The sequence below is a fragment of the Pseudonaja textilis genome, chromosome 1 (genome assembly GCF_049901715.1).
Source record: "Pseudonaja textilis isolate UNSWEBS1 chromosome 1, rPseTex1.2, whole genome shotgun sequence".
Classification (NCBI taxonomy): domain Eukaryota; kingdom Metazoa; phylum Chordata; class Lepidosauria; order Squamata; family Elapidae; genus Pseudonaja; species Pseudonaja textilis.
The window spans coordinates 66,545,933-66,562,942 of record NC_141990.1 but is presented as its reverse complement, the minus strand read 5'-3'; the positions used below and the strand labels follow the sequence as shown (position 1 = coordinate 66,562,942).

Sequence of the window (17,010 nt, the reverse complement as noted above, 5' to 3'; positions counted from 1 at the left end):
AACATGATATATGTCAGGTAATAAACTAAATAAACTAAAATAAATCAACTTTTATCTATCATGCTTAATTGTAAAAGAAGTACAGTGCATATGCAGATTCAGGAAGTACATGAACATTCATGTTGGAATAGTTGAATGCTTAATTAAAATTTAAAAAATACAAAGCAGCAGTGTTTACATTCTATCTGCTTTCTTTGCATACAAAATATGAATATTCTGCTAACAGTCATTTGTAGCAGAAATTCAGGATTTGCTTCCTCAAGCTTTGCTTCATCCTTTTCTTATATCTGTCTACTCAGGAAGTCTTCAGTCTACTTCGAAATGGCCTCCTATCCTTCTGAGCCCTTAGCATCCCATTACTAAAGGGAGCCCAATTGATATATTTCTTAATGTAAATTATTCTGCTTTAAAATGCTATTCTAATATGAAACAGTTTGGAAAGAATTTTATCTGAGACATATAATTCTGCTTTTTTTTTTTTTAATTTTCTCTAGAGAACAGCCAAAGCTACTGATCAGAGTTTGCCTGCCCTTTCTGAACTTGTTCCCATCATTAATGATCAGTCTCAATATATTAATCATTTAGAGGCTGAAGTCAAGTTTTGCAAGGTATCGTACATAAATACTTAAGATCTTCTTTCAAGGCAGCTTTAATCATCTTTATTCACTGACATTTGAAGTTTTAACCCTACAATTCTGTATATTGTATTCAGAACAGAGATAATTCGTTTAGTAACAGAAAAAAAGCATTTCATTTTTATTGGTGAAAAGTATATTTCAGCCAATAGCGTTATATGTACCTGAAGTAGGAAGTTACTGTTTCTAATACATGAGGATTTGAATAATAAGTAACAGTTTACAGATAGTCCTCGACTTATTACCACAATTGAGCCCAAAATTTCTGTTGCTAAGCAAGACAGCTGTTAAATGAATTTTGTTCTATTTTATGGCCTTTCTTGCCACAGTTATTAAGTGAATAATAGCAGTTGTTAAGTTAGTAACATGCTTGTTAAGTGAAACTGGCCTCTCCATTGACTGCTTGTCTGAAGGTTGCAAAAGGGGATCACATAACCCAGGACACTGCAACCGTCATGAATATGAACCAGTTGCCAAGCATCTGAATTTTGATCACATGAGCATGGGGATGCTACAATGGTCATAAATATGAAAAACGGTCATAAGTCACTTTTTTCAGTGCCATTGTAACTTTAAATGGTCACTAAAGGAATGTTTGTAAGTTGAGGATTATCTGTAGTTGTCATTTGATTAGTTTAGAAATATATTTCTGCAGTTTTCTAATTATACTTCCCTAACCTAGCTCTGTATCTGTATCTAGTAGCGTGCCCTTTCCTATACATATATTCTTGGCTCACATTTGCATAGTTTTCATATACATTTCTCACTGAATATAGATAGTCATTGATTCACTGGTATTTGGAAGTCATTGATTCAATGGTATTTGGAACCGAGAACTCTGTTGCTAAGCAACACGGTTGTAAAGTGTGATGTCATGGGTCATACTAATTTATAACAATGTTTCCCTCAGTTCCGGTTGCAATCATTAGGCAAATCCCTCATTCTTGTTCGACACATCACATGATCACCTTTTGTGACCTGCTGGTTTCCCAATTGACTTTGGTTGTCAGAAGCCAGTAGTGAAGATCACAAATGATGATTATGTGACTGCAGGACCTGTAACTGTCATAATTGCAATGTGGTTGCCAATTATTCAAATTGTAATCATGTGGCTTTAGAGACACTGTGATAACTGTATCTTTGAGGACTGATTGCATATCTCCTCATTCAGCATCATTGCAACTTCAGGTGGTCACTGAACACATGATCATTATTAATTGAGGCCTGCGTAGTTTATCGAAAGGGGTTGTTTTTCGTTTTGTATGTAATAAAACTTCCCCCTCTTTGTTTATTATATTTTAGAACTCTAAATACAGAAAAATCTATGCTGTTGGCTAAGCAAATGATAAAAACACAGGTCTTTGATTTTATGCGGGATTATAGAACAAGGACGATTTGTTTTTTTAAACTGATGTTTCATTAATATTACTAGTATTTTGGTGAAAAATGATCTTTTTGTTAAAAGAAAAGTGGCGTATTCTTGTAGCATATTCTTTCAAAAATGCTAGAACTTGCAAGAAATGAGTTTCTGTTGTTTGATATGTCATTAAATTTAGCTGTGCTTCCTTTGATATAAGATTTTATGCAAAATTGAATGTTAATTACACTGCTGTCATTATGCTTATGAAGAGGATTGGTTCCAGGTTTAAATAATTACATTAACAATAATTACTTAACTTTCTAGGAAGAAATCTCTGAATTGAAAGCACATATACATGTTGTTGTAGTTGAAAATGAGAAGCTACAAAATAATCTGAAAATGGAAACAGAGCGGACTTTGAGAGAGCAAACTGTCTTCAATGCTTCAGTAAGTTCTGTGGAATTTAAAATGTCAAATATAAATAAAAATGTAGTCTTAAAATTTTATTTAATAAGAAATCTGTAGGAAATTTAACAGTGCATCAAAATATGTCACATATATGCAGCTTATGTTACCAGATATATAAACAGAGAAATAGATCTGTATTGCACACAGCATAGTGCACAATATTTACAAATTAATATTTTGTCTCTTTATAAAATCATAATAACTCGAAGGAACTTTAGTAATCATCTAATCCAAACCCCTGCTTTGGGCAGGATCTGTTAAAATATTTTGCATTAAGGGTTTAGTTTCTGTTTGAAGGAGGACCAGGATCTAACATAAAGGTGGCTAAAGTGACAGACAGAAGGACTGTACCCACATCCTTAGACCTAACAGAATCAAGCTGAGTCTAGATAATATTAGAACTGGGTTGGACTTGCCCAATCAGAGTCCAACTCCAAATAAATCTGAGTGACGTCTGCATGAATATTTCTTATCATGGTTCTACAGATGATCATGAGGCCTGAATATGAAGTGGATTACTCTAAATAGGGTTGCTGGCTGATATCTCTTAATTAAAACTAAAACTCTCCTGTAAGTCATAAAGCTCTTAGTTTGAAAGATGTGGAAATGGTGCAGAGATGGTGTTATAATAGAAGGACCAACTTGTTGAAATAGTTCAGTAATTTGCTATATTAAAAATATAACATATAAACATATATGACTATCATTTGTTATTGAGCTTATTATGAATAAATATAACAAGATCAGTAACAATCATATAAACTAAGGAGAAATTTCCTGACAGTTAGAACAATAATTAATCAGTGGAACAACTTGTCTCCAGAAATTTTAAATGCTCCAACAATGGAAGTTTTTAAGAAGAGGATTTGATAACCATTTGCCTGAAATGGTATAGGGTTTCTTGTCTAAGCAGGGGTTTGCACTAGAAGACCTCCAAGGTTCCTTCCAACTGTGTTATTCTATTCTAAACTTATAGGATATCTTCAATGTGTGCTATGTATATGCATTTAAGGTGCACGTTCACTGTTTATATGTGTTTCAGACTCTTTTCTCAAAATCTGATGGTATAAATGGTGATCATTCTCATATTTGTGGAGCTGCTAAAGCATCTTGTCATGTCATTGAGCAAGCCAAGGCACCTCCACTGGAGTTGGAAAAGTGGCAACAGGAATTGGTCAGTATTTTTAAAATGTTGATTATTTTAGCATTAACAATTTATCATTCAGGTGAAATGCTCTACTTCTATATTGAAAGTGTAAACATTTAATCAACTAATTAATTTAGCTGAATTTTATGAAACGTACTGTATGACCAGAAAGTACAGTTCAAAATAGAACTGCTGATGAGAATCTAATGAAAGTTTTTATTTCACCTGAAATAATGTAGCAGGTTACCATTTTTTTTTCCTGATCTTTGTTTTCGGTTCTAAAATCTTATACAGCCTGGAATCTAACTAACTGTAAGCCCAATTTATTTTCAGTCACTTACATTGACTGGGTCAGTCATTAATTTTCCCTCCAGGAAATTGCTATTTTCTAAGGTACGTAAATGATGACTAAACAAAAATGTTCTTCCAAGAATAGATGGAAACTCTCTTTATTTTAACATATTTTTAAAAGCTATTTATCAGAGCTTAAGTTAAATATTTTATTTTGCCATATTTAAAATTTTAATTTTGCAGTTTTGCCGCTTATTATTGTATGTTGCATTTTTGTTCTGCATTTATTTTATATTTCTAATTTTAATAATTAGGTTGTAAGTCAAGATCAGGGCTGTTGAACTTGCAGCCTGCAGGCTGGATGCGTCACGCACTGGCCACACTCACACCTGGTTTAGCAAACGGGGGGAAAGTTGTGATACGTCCCGTGATGAGGCCATGATGATGGGAGTTTGACATCCCTGGTCTAGACAATAAGTAAAAATATTTAATCCAAGTTACTTTATTTGTCTATCAAATTTATATGGCTGCCTATCTCACAAAAGTGACTCTGGGACATGTACAATAAAACCAACAGTTAAAATCATTCTACAAAACTCATTTAAAACAATTGAATTTAAATAAAAAGATCACAAGAGAGGATGCATCAAAATATTATATGTGATGTAATCAGTGCTGTGTATTCCTGCACATATTCCTGCTGCAGGACCATAATTTTCAACATTGCAGAAAAAACAAAGTAATTTAAAATAACCATTTATCAAATAACGTTACACTGAAGTACATCTTTAATTGCATATTTTGTCTTTTAATGTTAAAATTTAATTGTCTGTCTAAAAAGGTTAAGAAAAAGCTGTGATTTAAATATTAGAAATATACAAAAAAATGATCATGTAAATCCCTAAACAATTTGAATTGACATTTAAAGCTTACCTTAGTGGATCTTTATTTTACAGTTCGATGTGCTGTATATGAGTCTTATTTCAGTCCCCAGCATTTCTAATCAATAATACTTAGATAACAAATTTAATAGAAAATACCTAGTTAATAGTGCTTAGTTAAAATCAATTAGTCAGTGATGAGAATGATTGAAACTTCTGGAAAACGCTGCCCAATCTGCTTTGCACAGGACCTAATGATGATGATGAAAATGAGCTAGTATATGATTATATCATTTAATTCTTAGGCAGGCATAGTGGTTGCTGTGTAATTTAAATTAATTTTCATTTTCAGCTAGTACAGATTTGGTATCCAGAGTCATGATGGAATCAGATAGCCTTTATAACTTTAATGATAGAAGACAGACAGATTACTAAAAATTTACTGATGCCCTGGCAGTCCTGACTATGTCTTATCTATAAACGAAGAAATTATAGGTATTAATTTTATTTTACAGGAGAAACTAAAATATCTTCATGAAGAAAAAACTGAAGTGTTTGAAGCTCAGATACAATCTTTACGGTAAAAAGAAGTATACGTATTTTTAGACTGATGCTTTATGTCTCTGTAGAATTGTCCCATTTTGCCTCATTATCTCTGTCCATAAGTTAGTAGAAATAAGTTATTGCAAAACATCAATCAGTATCTAGAGGGGAAAAAATCCCTAACATTACAACCATACTGCCATTTTATACAGATAAACCTTTCAGAACAGTATAAAACTTTTCAGTTCCTCCATGTCTCTTTGGTGCCTAAAGTAGTATTTTTAAAAATATTAGTTATTTGTAAGGTGAAAGATTTGTGTATTTTTATTTTGCACATGGTTATTTTATGATTGCACAGTAATTTCATTCATTCAGTCAGTCAGTCATCCAATTTCTACAGCTGCCCAACTCATCCAAGTGATTCCAGGTGGCTTATAATTCTAAAATTATAAAACAACTAAAACAATGTAAAAAAAACATTAAAACAGCAAAAATATCTACAAAACAAATAAAAATGACCTTAGGTCCATACTGTGGTATTGGCCTCTTTTAGGAAAAGGGTGTAACTTCCTGCACCCTCTCCTAAGACAGCATCCTTGGAACTAATAATTTTAGTTAACTATCACCATGTCTCTAACCTTCCCTTTTTAGAAAAGGTTATTGAAAAGGACGCTGATGTGCAGTTGATTAATGCCCTGGAGGAAGTGGATTATCTAGACCTGTTTTAATCGGTTCCTGCTAAGATCTGAAATGGGCAAATAAGTAAAAATACAAACTGTTTAAGACACTACCATTCAATTCATTTCATTAAAAACATGTACACAAAATTTCTAACTCCTAAATCAGAAATCAAGCTTTCTTATCACGCTATAGATACATATTATCCAGCTTTTTGATTTAAAAATATCTTTTTCATACTGGAGTGATGCTCTTTTTTATTTGTCACTATTCATTTTGCCTCTCATTTCTTCTTTCACCATTCTTTTTTCCCTTTCCCCAGCCTTGGGGAAATCTTTACTCAAGAAATATTTTATGCATCTGATGTGGATTGTGATCCATGAAAGGTTTATGTAGTAATAAGTTAGTTGTTCTTTAATGTGGCACAAAGGTGTGGTCTTTTAGAGAGTTTAAAGCAGTAAGAAAAAAAAGTTGTTCCATTTGCCTTCCAATCATTATTGTACTAGACCTTGTATGCTGTTTATAATGCTTTTATGTTGTTATTGTTGCAGAAAAGCGTTATCAGAGTCACAAAAAAACTGTGAAGAGCTGAGCGGAAGATTAAAACATCAGCATTTGATCAATGCAGCAAATAGTTCTAATAGGCCTGGTGGCCTTTGCTTAAATTGTGCACAGCATGAAGCGGTTCTTTCCCAGACTCATTCAAATGTCCATATGCAAACCATTGAAAGGCTAACAAAGTAAGCAGATGGATAGTTCTGAATTTAAAAAAACCCCACAGAGTATAACAATTGTAACAAATAATTTCATGAACATCAGTAATTTTAGTGCAATTGACTATGAAGACCCATTACAATGCAAGGAAGCTTTACAAAAGCATTTTTCCTCTTAGAGTATTTTCTTGCTCAGCAGCCACCCACCATAGACTCCTAACCAAGTGTTTTATTTGATTGTGGAATAGTTTTTAATGAGTCCCTTAGCTCCATTTCACATATGGCTTCCATTTTCCTTTAACAGAAGAAGTTTTCATACAGCCCTTCTAGTTTCTAAGAACCTAAAAACACTTAATACCTATCTACATTCTCAACAGAGTGAATTGAGCTATTAAGTAAATATAAATAATTCAGTTTGTCTTTTTTGTAGATTAAATTTATCCAATCCATGCTTTACAAGTGCTCTTTATGTGTATGTGTGATTTAAAAAATGGAAATCATTGGTTGCAAAAAAGGTAATTCAGAAATAAACAATAGGATTTTACGAACTGAATGAGAATCTGTTCCAGTTTCATTTTCTCTATTTTCTAACCATCGTATTTAACAATTGAAGTCAGAGTGATAAGTAATTGACTATAACTAGAGCTGTACAGATAATTTATTTGCAATATATACAAATGAAAGCAAATATACGTGTCCTAGGAAGCCACATCCAAACAGGCACAATGTAAATAAGATGCATAGAATAGCCTAAAGCACACATTCTGGAAGAATGTGTTGAATGTATTGTTTATTCCTCCTTATTCTAGGCAATATTTGAGGATTTTGGTGCTTAAATTCATAAGACTTATGAAATTCTGCAGATTTACAGGAAGCTTTCTGATCATGCTATAAAATCACTGAAAATAATAGAGCTATATTTTTTTTCTGACCAGTTTTTTTCTGATTGGTTTTGATGGGCATGGGAGGAGCAACTTTCTAAGACATAAATTTGTTTCTTCTCTATTTTTAAACTATCGTCCCATAGAAAAAGCAGCTGCAAATTAGTTCAGCCATTTTACTTTCAGCAGGAATTGACAGGGAAGGGAGCTGTAGTTCTTGGAAAGGTAGCTATAGTTATGCCGAGGCTATCCCCTCCTGATCTGTAATCTAAACTACTTCTTGTAGAATCCTTGCTAATTTACAGCTTAATCGTCATAAATCAAATCCGATCACTTTCTATATAATAACTTATAAATGTTACTAAATGTTGATGTTGCTCTTTATCTCTCTAAAGCAGTGGTTCCCAACCTTTTTTTCACCCTGCACCCCTAAAGAAATTTCACTCGAACCTCGCACCCCCTGGAATAAAATTTCACTCAAACCTTGCACCCCCTGGAATAAAAATGGCAACATATAGCCAATATCCTATTATTTACCTGGACTTTTCTCGCACCCCCTGGAATATCGTCTCGCACCCCCAGGGGGTGCGAGCACCCCAGGTTGGGAACTCCTGCTCTAAAGTATCTCCTACCTGTCTAATATATTGATCTTTTCTTTCTTCTCTCTTTTTGTTTAAGAGAGAGAGATGAGTTAATGGCAGCACTTTCTACAATAAGAATAAACTTAAATGAAATGCAACAGAGGGAATGCAGCGCTTATGAACAAGTAAAACAAGCAGTACACATGACTGAAGAAGCTAATTTGGAAAAAACCAAGGTAAAATTCTGCAAAGACACAATAGCTTAGATATCTGAAATTGTATCTACAATTTACAATGTGCAAGAACGCTGAAAGTAATGTCTTGTTTATGTGCCTTTGAGAAACATCTTGCTTGACTACTTTAGGCTTTGAATGCTATATTTAATAGACTCTGTCCTAATCCATTAATATCTTTGATGATGTTTGGTGAATAGTACTAAGCGGTCCATGTGCTAAAGAAAAATTACTTTGCCACCTAGACTCCTTTCTATTATTAGAATACTTTGAAATAAATGTTTCAGGTGCTCTATTCATAAATGCACCTCGCATTCCTCGCCTATGATCTTTTACCATGATAAAGAGGTATGTATGTAGTATATATGTATATAGTATGTATACTATATAGGTCTGACGTACACTAGAAACTCTGGTCACGAATGCTTCTGACCGCAATCAAATTGGGTTCCAACCAAAAAATTCACAACATTTTTGAATCTGGTCATGAACACATACTTGGGTGGCGATCAAAAATGGCCACAGCCGATTTCCCCTTCTGCGCCATTTCTTTTGTAAGTGCCAGTTTTCCTGTTGTTTACTGGAAAAGGAAATGAAGAAGAAGAAAAAGAAGTGGGCAGGCAGGGTGGGAGGAAAAGCAGACCCTTTGCTCATGCTGCCGCTCAGTTGCTGCTACTGGTGGTGGTCACCTACCACCTCCTTCTGCCGACCACCGCTTTGGCTCTCTTGCTCACTCACTTGCTCCTGCCTTGCGCCTCTCACTTGTCGGGCTTGGAGAAAAGGCTGGCTGGGAGCTTCTTCACAGCCACTGTTGCTGCCTTGGCTGCCTCAGACACTCTTGGCTTACCTTCGCTTGTCAGCAGCCAGAGCAGCATCTGGAACCCCAGGGAGAAACCTGCAAAGCATCTTGGGGGATGTATTTCCTCTTTGGTGAGGAGGTGGGGGGAAGAGTAGGAAAGGCGATTGAGATGACCTTCGGGGCTAGATGGGCAGGGGGGCTGCGCAAATTGGGGAAACCAGCCGGGTGCGACAGCGGGGATCCTTATGAGATGCAGAAGGCAAACTTAACTGGAGGTTACTGAGTGGGGGCAGCCTATTATGGGGGTTCGGTTTTAAGAAATGCTCAACTGTAACTTTTCCTCTCCACATCCTTTCTCTCATGTCCTTGTTCAGCTTCTTTAAACTTTCAGCCCCTCGGAGTTAACTGCTCTGTGTTTGTTTAAAGGAAATCAGGTTGCGTCCAAAGTTATGGAACGAATTATGGTCATAACCAGAGGTTCTACTGTAGCTCCCTATACCTATAGGTAGACAGACCTGAAGGGCTTTATGAGTTGTGGGAAAAACCCAGGTAGAAAATGGTTGTGACCAGATTCTTTGCTCAAAAGAGCAAAGGAAAAATTGATAGGATAAGTAATTTTAAAACAATTTCTGCATGTGAGATTTTTGCATGTGACTTCTTGCAGGAACATCTCCCCCGCCCCCAGGAAGAGGCCAAATTGCTTTCCTTTAAATCATCTCTCTTTCTGGGCAGGGTGGAGAAGGAGGCTAAGAAGGGACACTTCTTGCTTCCTAGGCTGAAAAGGAGATACTGGGTGATTAGTATTTTCACTGGCAAGATTTGTAGTGTAGCTTTATAATACATTATAAAGAATTAGCTTATCTATTCTTTTTGGTGTACCTGGTATGGCTGACAGGTCATCTATATTCCATGATTTTAGAATAGATGTTCTTTTTAACCAAAAGTCACTGTGGAGTTGAGTGGCTTGTTGTTTTAATAAAAAACATTTTAACACACTTAAAAGTATGTGGTTTAACCATATCTAAAGTATGACACGTGGTTCTGGTTGCTGTACTTCAAAAACTAAATAGTAGAACTAGAAAACTTGCCGAAAAGGGCAACTAAACTTGATCAGAGGGGCCTTTGCCTTGGAAAATATGTGAAAGGTATAGATGTGATTGAGATGGTTGAAATCATGCAAGGCATGGAGAAAATGGACAAGGAATTGGGGTCCATAATAAAACTGATTGGGAGCCACTTAAGACAAATCCAGGTATTTACAAAGAATTCTCGACTTACAAATTATTTAGCAATTATCTGAAATTACAGTGGCATTGAAACAACTGTCAACAACAGTGACTGTCACAGCAATCCCACAGTCACGCGATCAAAATTTGGCAACCAGCCTGTGTTTACAATGGTGCTGGGGCCATGTGATCACCATTTGTGACTTTCCCAGCCAACTTTCAATATACAAAGTCAATGGGAAAAGCTGGATTTGCTTAATGATCGCACGATTCACTTAATGACTGCAGTGATTCGCTTAACAACTATGGCAAAAAAGGCTGTAAAATCAGACTCACTTAACGAATACGTCATTAAGTAATGGAAAATCTGGGTCCCAATTGTGTCACAAGTCAAAGACTTACCTATATTCATACAGCCTAATACCCGCTAATTTGAATAGCATGAGCTAGGTCTCAGATACCATTTCCCCTACTCCCTCTCCTATTTATGGTTTGTCAGAAAGAGAAAGTTGGAATAGCTGTATTTTTTTATTGCCGGTGACCTGTTCACTTAGAAATGAATTTTCTCTCTCCTCAGTTTCAAGAACTTAGTGCGAGTTACACTTTTAATTTTTCATACCTTGCACTGAAAATGGTGCTATGTAAACAATATTGAAGAGCTTTTCTAATGTAAGTTAAAAAGCTTATTTTAAAGGGCTCTTGCTTTAGATTGATTTATTACCTTGGTAACTAGTGCCATCTGCTGTGTAATTAGTATATTGCACCTAGTTGAAAGGAATTTGTGTTGGAAGCAAACATTATTTTTGTAAGGGATCAAACTGTATAATAACATTTCTTATTCCTATCACTTTAATAAGAATTGATGAATATGCCACATGCAGAGAAAGTTGTTTGGGAAAGCACTGCATCTATATAAGCAGAGTGCTTGTGCGTGTATTCTTCATATTCAGAGTTGGGTCTGTATACTTGTGTAAACTATAATCACTAGGACTAAAATAATTTATATTCAATTAGTATCTGTAGACAATAGAGGATTAAAAACATACAAACAAAAATATATAGAAATATATGTTTTTAAGGTGGCAATTTTGCTACTTGCCAACCTACCTATGAAATGTCATGTTTTAATATCAGTAAAGAAAATAAAATGTGATTGTTGAAAAACTAATGAATGGCCGTGTAGGTTTAAAAGGTTTGCACTGAAGCTGTACAATCTGAAAACGGGTGGCATTCTCAATAAGGTTAAGGAACCTCGACTGCGGTTAAGGAAACCAAGATTCTGTTTCAATCTCAGGAAAATGTCATCACCTCAGCACATTTTTTCTCTGTCACCTTAGCTTACCACCCAGGACTGTTGTTGTAGGGGAAAATTGGAGAAAAGCATGCTTTGTATGTCACCTTTTGAAAATTGGGATAAAAGTCTAAAAAATACATTATTAATACTATAAATGTTTTTACAGATTAAGTCTTGCAAAATCAAAATAGAAAAAATAATGGCTGTAAGATCTCTTTAATGATAAATTAATGATTAACGAAAACAGTATTTTGCAGACACTTTACTGTCAAACAACAAGAATACATTTACTTTCTTTTAAGGATGATTATCTTTCAAACAGGACCCGAGAAATAGCTTCCTATCTAATAATATTTCATTTAAAATGCTAATATCACATAAGAAAATAACATTTAAATTGAGTAATTTAGTAAATTTGGTCTCAGATTGGAACAAAATATATGCTTGAAAAGTATAGTGAAAAGATGAGATAAAGTAAGTACATTCATATCTGTATGTAAAAATATGTACCTTTATTCATTTTCATCATATGATATATACTTCAAAATGTAAATTCAGAATATTTATGGTGAAATGTTAATAGGTATTTAGCACAGACACATCCAGCATTATCCCTGAATTAAAGTTCTTTGAAAGTAGCAGTAATCTATTATTTCACCATTCATTTCTCAGTGGCACATTTTTTTGTGGATGTTGAAAATATTTTGTATAGTTACAATTTTATATATATTATGCATCTTGATATATTAGTGAGAACATACTTAAATTTAAATGAATTTTTTATTTCATTTCCCCCCCAATCTTAATTTTTGCCTATTTAAAAAATATATAATTTGGTTCTACAATTGTTAGAGTGGTCTTCATCATTTCCACAGGCTTTAGTTCAATGTGAACAGCTTAAAAATGAAATGGAGAGACAGAAAGATCGTCTTGAAAAAGAATTAGCACTTCAGCTAGATAAGAGAGCTGGAGAGCGAGAAGCACTTCGTGAAGAAATGAAGAAAGAAAAAGAAAACCTGTCATCACTGGTATTTTCCTATCTTTTAATTATTTTGGAGCATAATCAATTTTGGTACCTGGCTGTTGTTTTTAATAGGTATTACATTTATGAATTCTTATTGGAAACAATGTTTCAACTCTAAAAAAACAGAAAAAACACTGTTCTATACACTTGAGCTTTTTGATTATAAGTTATAGTTTTTACTTAGCTCCAAAATATTCTTATAGTGTATCTATATTTCCTGTATACAAATTTGTTTCTATGAAATGGTTTAAGGAAGTTTTAAACAAAACGTGGAATATACAGTGACCTACTGCTATTGTTTTATAATTTAAGGAATATGTAATCCTTACTCATTAATTTGGATTTTTTTTTCAGATTTACATTTAAAAATATGATAGGGAACAGATAGCCAAAGATGCAAGTAAACTTACAAACAATGGAAAGAATAAAATAGATGTAACATGTCTTTAAACTCATGTAAAATAGTTTTTTAAAAAATTTTTGCTTTATGGTAGAAGAATTGGCTTGGTCATTCTGCTCATTTGCTAATACATGATGAGCGGCCAAGTGGAATTGAAATTGGAATAAGTCTAGAACTTTGATAATTGAATAGGCAAGAAAATAACTTAAATTGTGATTTCAGAACTCTTCCCAGATTTGTCTATGGAGATTCTCAGTCATCCAGGTTCCAATTATGCTTTTTCAAGAGGCAACTGGACTTTCTTGGTTTTCTTTGAAGATGCTTCACTTCTCATCCAAGTGTGTCATTAGGCTCAGTGGTTGTAATAATTGTTGATGGATAAAGATATTTAATATAAAATGTAATAATTTTTATTTCTGAAACAAGTGAGTCAGAGAAAGATGTGACGTTAAGATAAGATTAAACCTTAAGCATTTTATTAATATTATTATTAATAGTAGTAATATACTAATATATTTATTCAGGCATTAGGACCCTAATATACCAATACTAAATATAACCCCAAAACACTCCTTTACCATCTCTGACTGCCATTTCAAAAAATTTGCTTCTACTAGCTCTTAGCCTTTTAGTCGGATGGGCAAGGACCATGCAATCCCATCAACTATTTATAAATTGAATTCAAGCATTCGTCTCAATTAATTAGTTCTAAATTACAGATAATTAGATAGCAAAATTAAAAAAAACACAATCTATTGTTAACCCATGATACGAAAGAAGTGTTTTTTATTAAATTTGCAGCTAAAAATCTTACATACTAAGCAATCTGGAAATGGCACATAGTTGTACTTATAAGCATATTGTGTTTATAAAGTTTTTTAACATTTTGATTTATAGTTAATTTACTATATTTTTAATTTTAAAAAATTCCTTAAGTAATAGAGTTGTAAAGTATTTGCCATTTTGAAAACTTCATTATTTTAAATGTAGTTCCAGTATTTGATTTCAAGTTGATAAAACATGTCTTTATTTTTTATTGGTGTTATAATATTTATTTATCTTCATTATAGTACAGATAATAATTTCTACATTAAATACTCTTATATTTAAAGTATTTAGAATTTTGATATATCCTGCAGCATGTTCATTTTGTTATTTATACAACAGGTAAAATTCTGACAATTCCAAGAAAATAATGATTCCCATTTTGTTTTTAATGAATTTATCAGAATTTTTCTCAGGCAGACCTAATCGTATCAAGCCACAAAATAATAATAAAAATAACTAAATAAAGGATTGAATTATCACTAGTTTAGGCCTCCTAGAGATATTTGATGGAAGGAATATACAAATTACAAAGTAAGAAACCATGTTTGCCTACTTTTAGGATCAAAGTCAATCTTTCCCCACCAGTGGAAATGCCTGCATAATCTTTTGCCTGAACATTTTATTTCAGATAATGTCTTTATCTTTTATTTCAGGTAATGTCTTTATCTCAGAATGTTGCTGGTCTGGAGTCTCAGATTGACAGGATTACAAGGGAAAAGATCTCCCTAACTAATCAGCTGGAAGAAGCTCAAAGCCATCATGCTTCTCGTGAAATGGAGATCAATAAGGTAGAATGGTTTTGAAAATACAGAAGAGGCAGTTTTCACTAGATTCCATTTTAACTGAATACATTAACTTTAACTAACAGCTTAGAGTTGTTTGAACTGTGGCAAATATAAATAACTGATGCAGTGAGGACAGTTGAGCTTTGCTAGCACAAAGGAGAAGCAGCAGAGGATTTACAGTACAGTCAATAAATGGCTTTGCAAATAAGTGCCAAACAAAAACAAAAAACCTAAACTTATTGTCGGTACGGTAGCATTACAGTATTTTATGTGGCCTGTAACTGAATAAGAATCTTCAAAAGTCTTCAATTTCAAGAAAATGGTTGCTGAAACAAAGTCAGTATCAGTTTTCAGCCTATGTCAGTCTGTAATAGAATAGAATAACAGAGTTGGAAGAGACCTTGGAGGTCTTCTAGTCCAACCCCCTGTTTAGGGAGGAAACTCTATACTATTTCAGACAAATGGTTATCCAATCTCTTCTTAAAAACTTCCAATGTTGGAGCATTCACAACTTCTGGAGGAAAGTTGTTCCACTGATTAATTGTTCTAACTGTCAGAAAATTTCTCTTTAGTTCTAGGTTGCTTCTCTCCTTTATTAGTTTCCACCCATTGCTTCTTGTCTTGTCCTCAGGTGCTTTGGAGAATAGCTTGACTCCCTCCTCTTTGTGGCTCTCCTGAGATATTGGAATACTGCTATCATGTCACCCCAGTCCTTCTTTTCATTAAACTGGACATACCAAATTCCAGCATCTGTTCTTTATATGTTTTAACGTCCATTCCCCAATCATCTTGGTTGCTCTTCTCAGAACTTTTTCTAGAGTCTCAACTTCTTTTTTATATCATGGCAATCAAAACTGAATACAGTATTCCAAGTGTGGCCTTACCAAGGCATTATCAAGTGGTATTAACACTTCACGTGATTTTGATTCTCTCCCTCTGTTTATGCAGCCTAGAACTGTGTTGGCTTTTTTGGCAGCTACAGCATACTGTTGCCTCATATTTAAATGATTGTCCACTAGGACTCCAGGATCACTCTCACAGTTACTATTTTTGAACAAGGTACCACATATACTGTACCTGTGCATTTTGTTTTTCTTGCCTCAATGTAGAACTTACTTTTTTCACAATTTAATTTCATTTTGTTAGATAACACCCAAAGTTCAAGACTGTCAAGGTCCTTCTGTATCTTAAACCTATCTTCTGGTGTGTTGGCTATTCCTGCCAGTTTGGTGTTGTCTGCAAATTTGATGAGTTCCCCAAATTTCTCCAAACTCATCAAATTTGATGAGTTCCTGTCCTGATAGACCCTTCATCTGAATGTTGGTTCTGGTATATTATTACAACCTGGATTGACAGCAAAGCAGAATGTTGACTGTACTACATTGCAATGCATATTTTTAGTTTACTGTATTCCTGTACTTGCCTTAGCATTAACAAGTGTAAAAAGTTATATTTCAGAAAATTTCTTAAGTTTCTTTTACTTGGAGGCTAAAAATGTAGGAACATTCTCCTTAGAGCTGTTCCTAGCATCCAGGCAGGGGAGGTGCTTCTGTCTGTCTCTCAATAGGCTGAGTTGATTTCTGAGGACACTCCTCCTTGAGGCTCTTCCTTAGCGTTCCCAGTTTTTAAACATTTTCATTATTTTATAATATATATATTATAATTATTAAGATGCATGTTTACTTTTTCTCTTGATTTACAGTTCTTACTAGGGATAAACTTCACTCCTTAAATTTTGGCCTTTAAAGAGTAGCCTTCCTCTCCTAATACATTCTAAGTACAGCTTCCTACTTCCTGATAATGAAAGGCGCTAATTTTGTGAGGAAAAGTGACTATCCAATTGACTATCCTCACTCCGATTGGGAATTTTGGGAGTTGAAGTCCACCTATCTTAAACTTGTCAATGTTGAGAAACACTAGTCTGAGTAAAATATTTCCACTTTCCTTAAAATATAAATCCTAGTGTAAGCTAAAAATAGCCAATGTGCACCAATCCTATATGATTCAAGCACAATTCATTATCTGAGATGATTTTTTCTAAATTTGGCAGCAAAATTGTGATTTTGGATGATACATTTTTTGCCCTTTTTTTGAATTAAACAGGCTAAGTAAATGACAATTTTGTGTAAATCACCTACACCCTCCTAATTAATCAAGAGAATAACACTTCAGCCCTATTGATCAATAATAATGTCACTGTATAATTTTCATACAGTCCTTCAAATCTTAGATACCTTTTTTGA

The 17,010-nt window shown here is 34.0% G+C and overlaps 1 protein-coding gene across 5 annotated transcripts in view; it reads left to right on the top strand.

The window, feature by feature from the left end:
- The window catches only part of SDCCAG8 (SHH signaling and ciliogenesis regulator SDCCAG8), a 115,361-nt gene that overhangs the window by 16,684 nt on the left and 81,667 nt on the right, over window positions 1-17,010 (top strand). For 4 of the 5 annotated variants that reach the window (XM_026705237.2, XM_087936802.1, XM_026705236.2 and 1 more), the window contains exons 4-11: window positions 495-608; window positions 2,320-2,442; window positions 3,506-3,637; window positions 5,298-5,362; window positions 6,555-6,743; window positions 8,276-8,414; window positions 12,606-12,758; window positions 14,636-14,770. In XM_026705237.2, the coding sequence (XP_026561022.1) occupies window positions 495-608; window positions 2,320-2,442; window positions 3,506-3,637; window positions 5,298-5,362; window positions 6,555-6,743; window positions 8,276-8,414; window positions 12,606-12,758; window positions 14,636-14,770 (1,050 nt within the window). The remainder of the gene's footprint in view (window positions 1-494; window positions 609-2,319; window positions 2,443-3,505; window positions 3,638-5,297; window positions 5,363-6,554; window positions 6,744-8,275; window positions 8,415-12,605; window positions 12,759-14,635; window positions 14,771-17,010) is intronic. The other variant, XM_087936797.1, reaches the window with a different exon arrangement.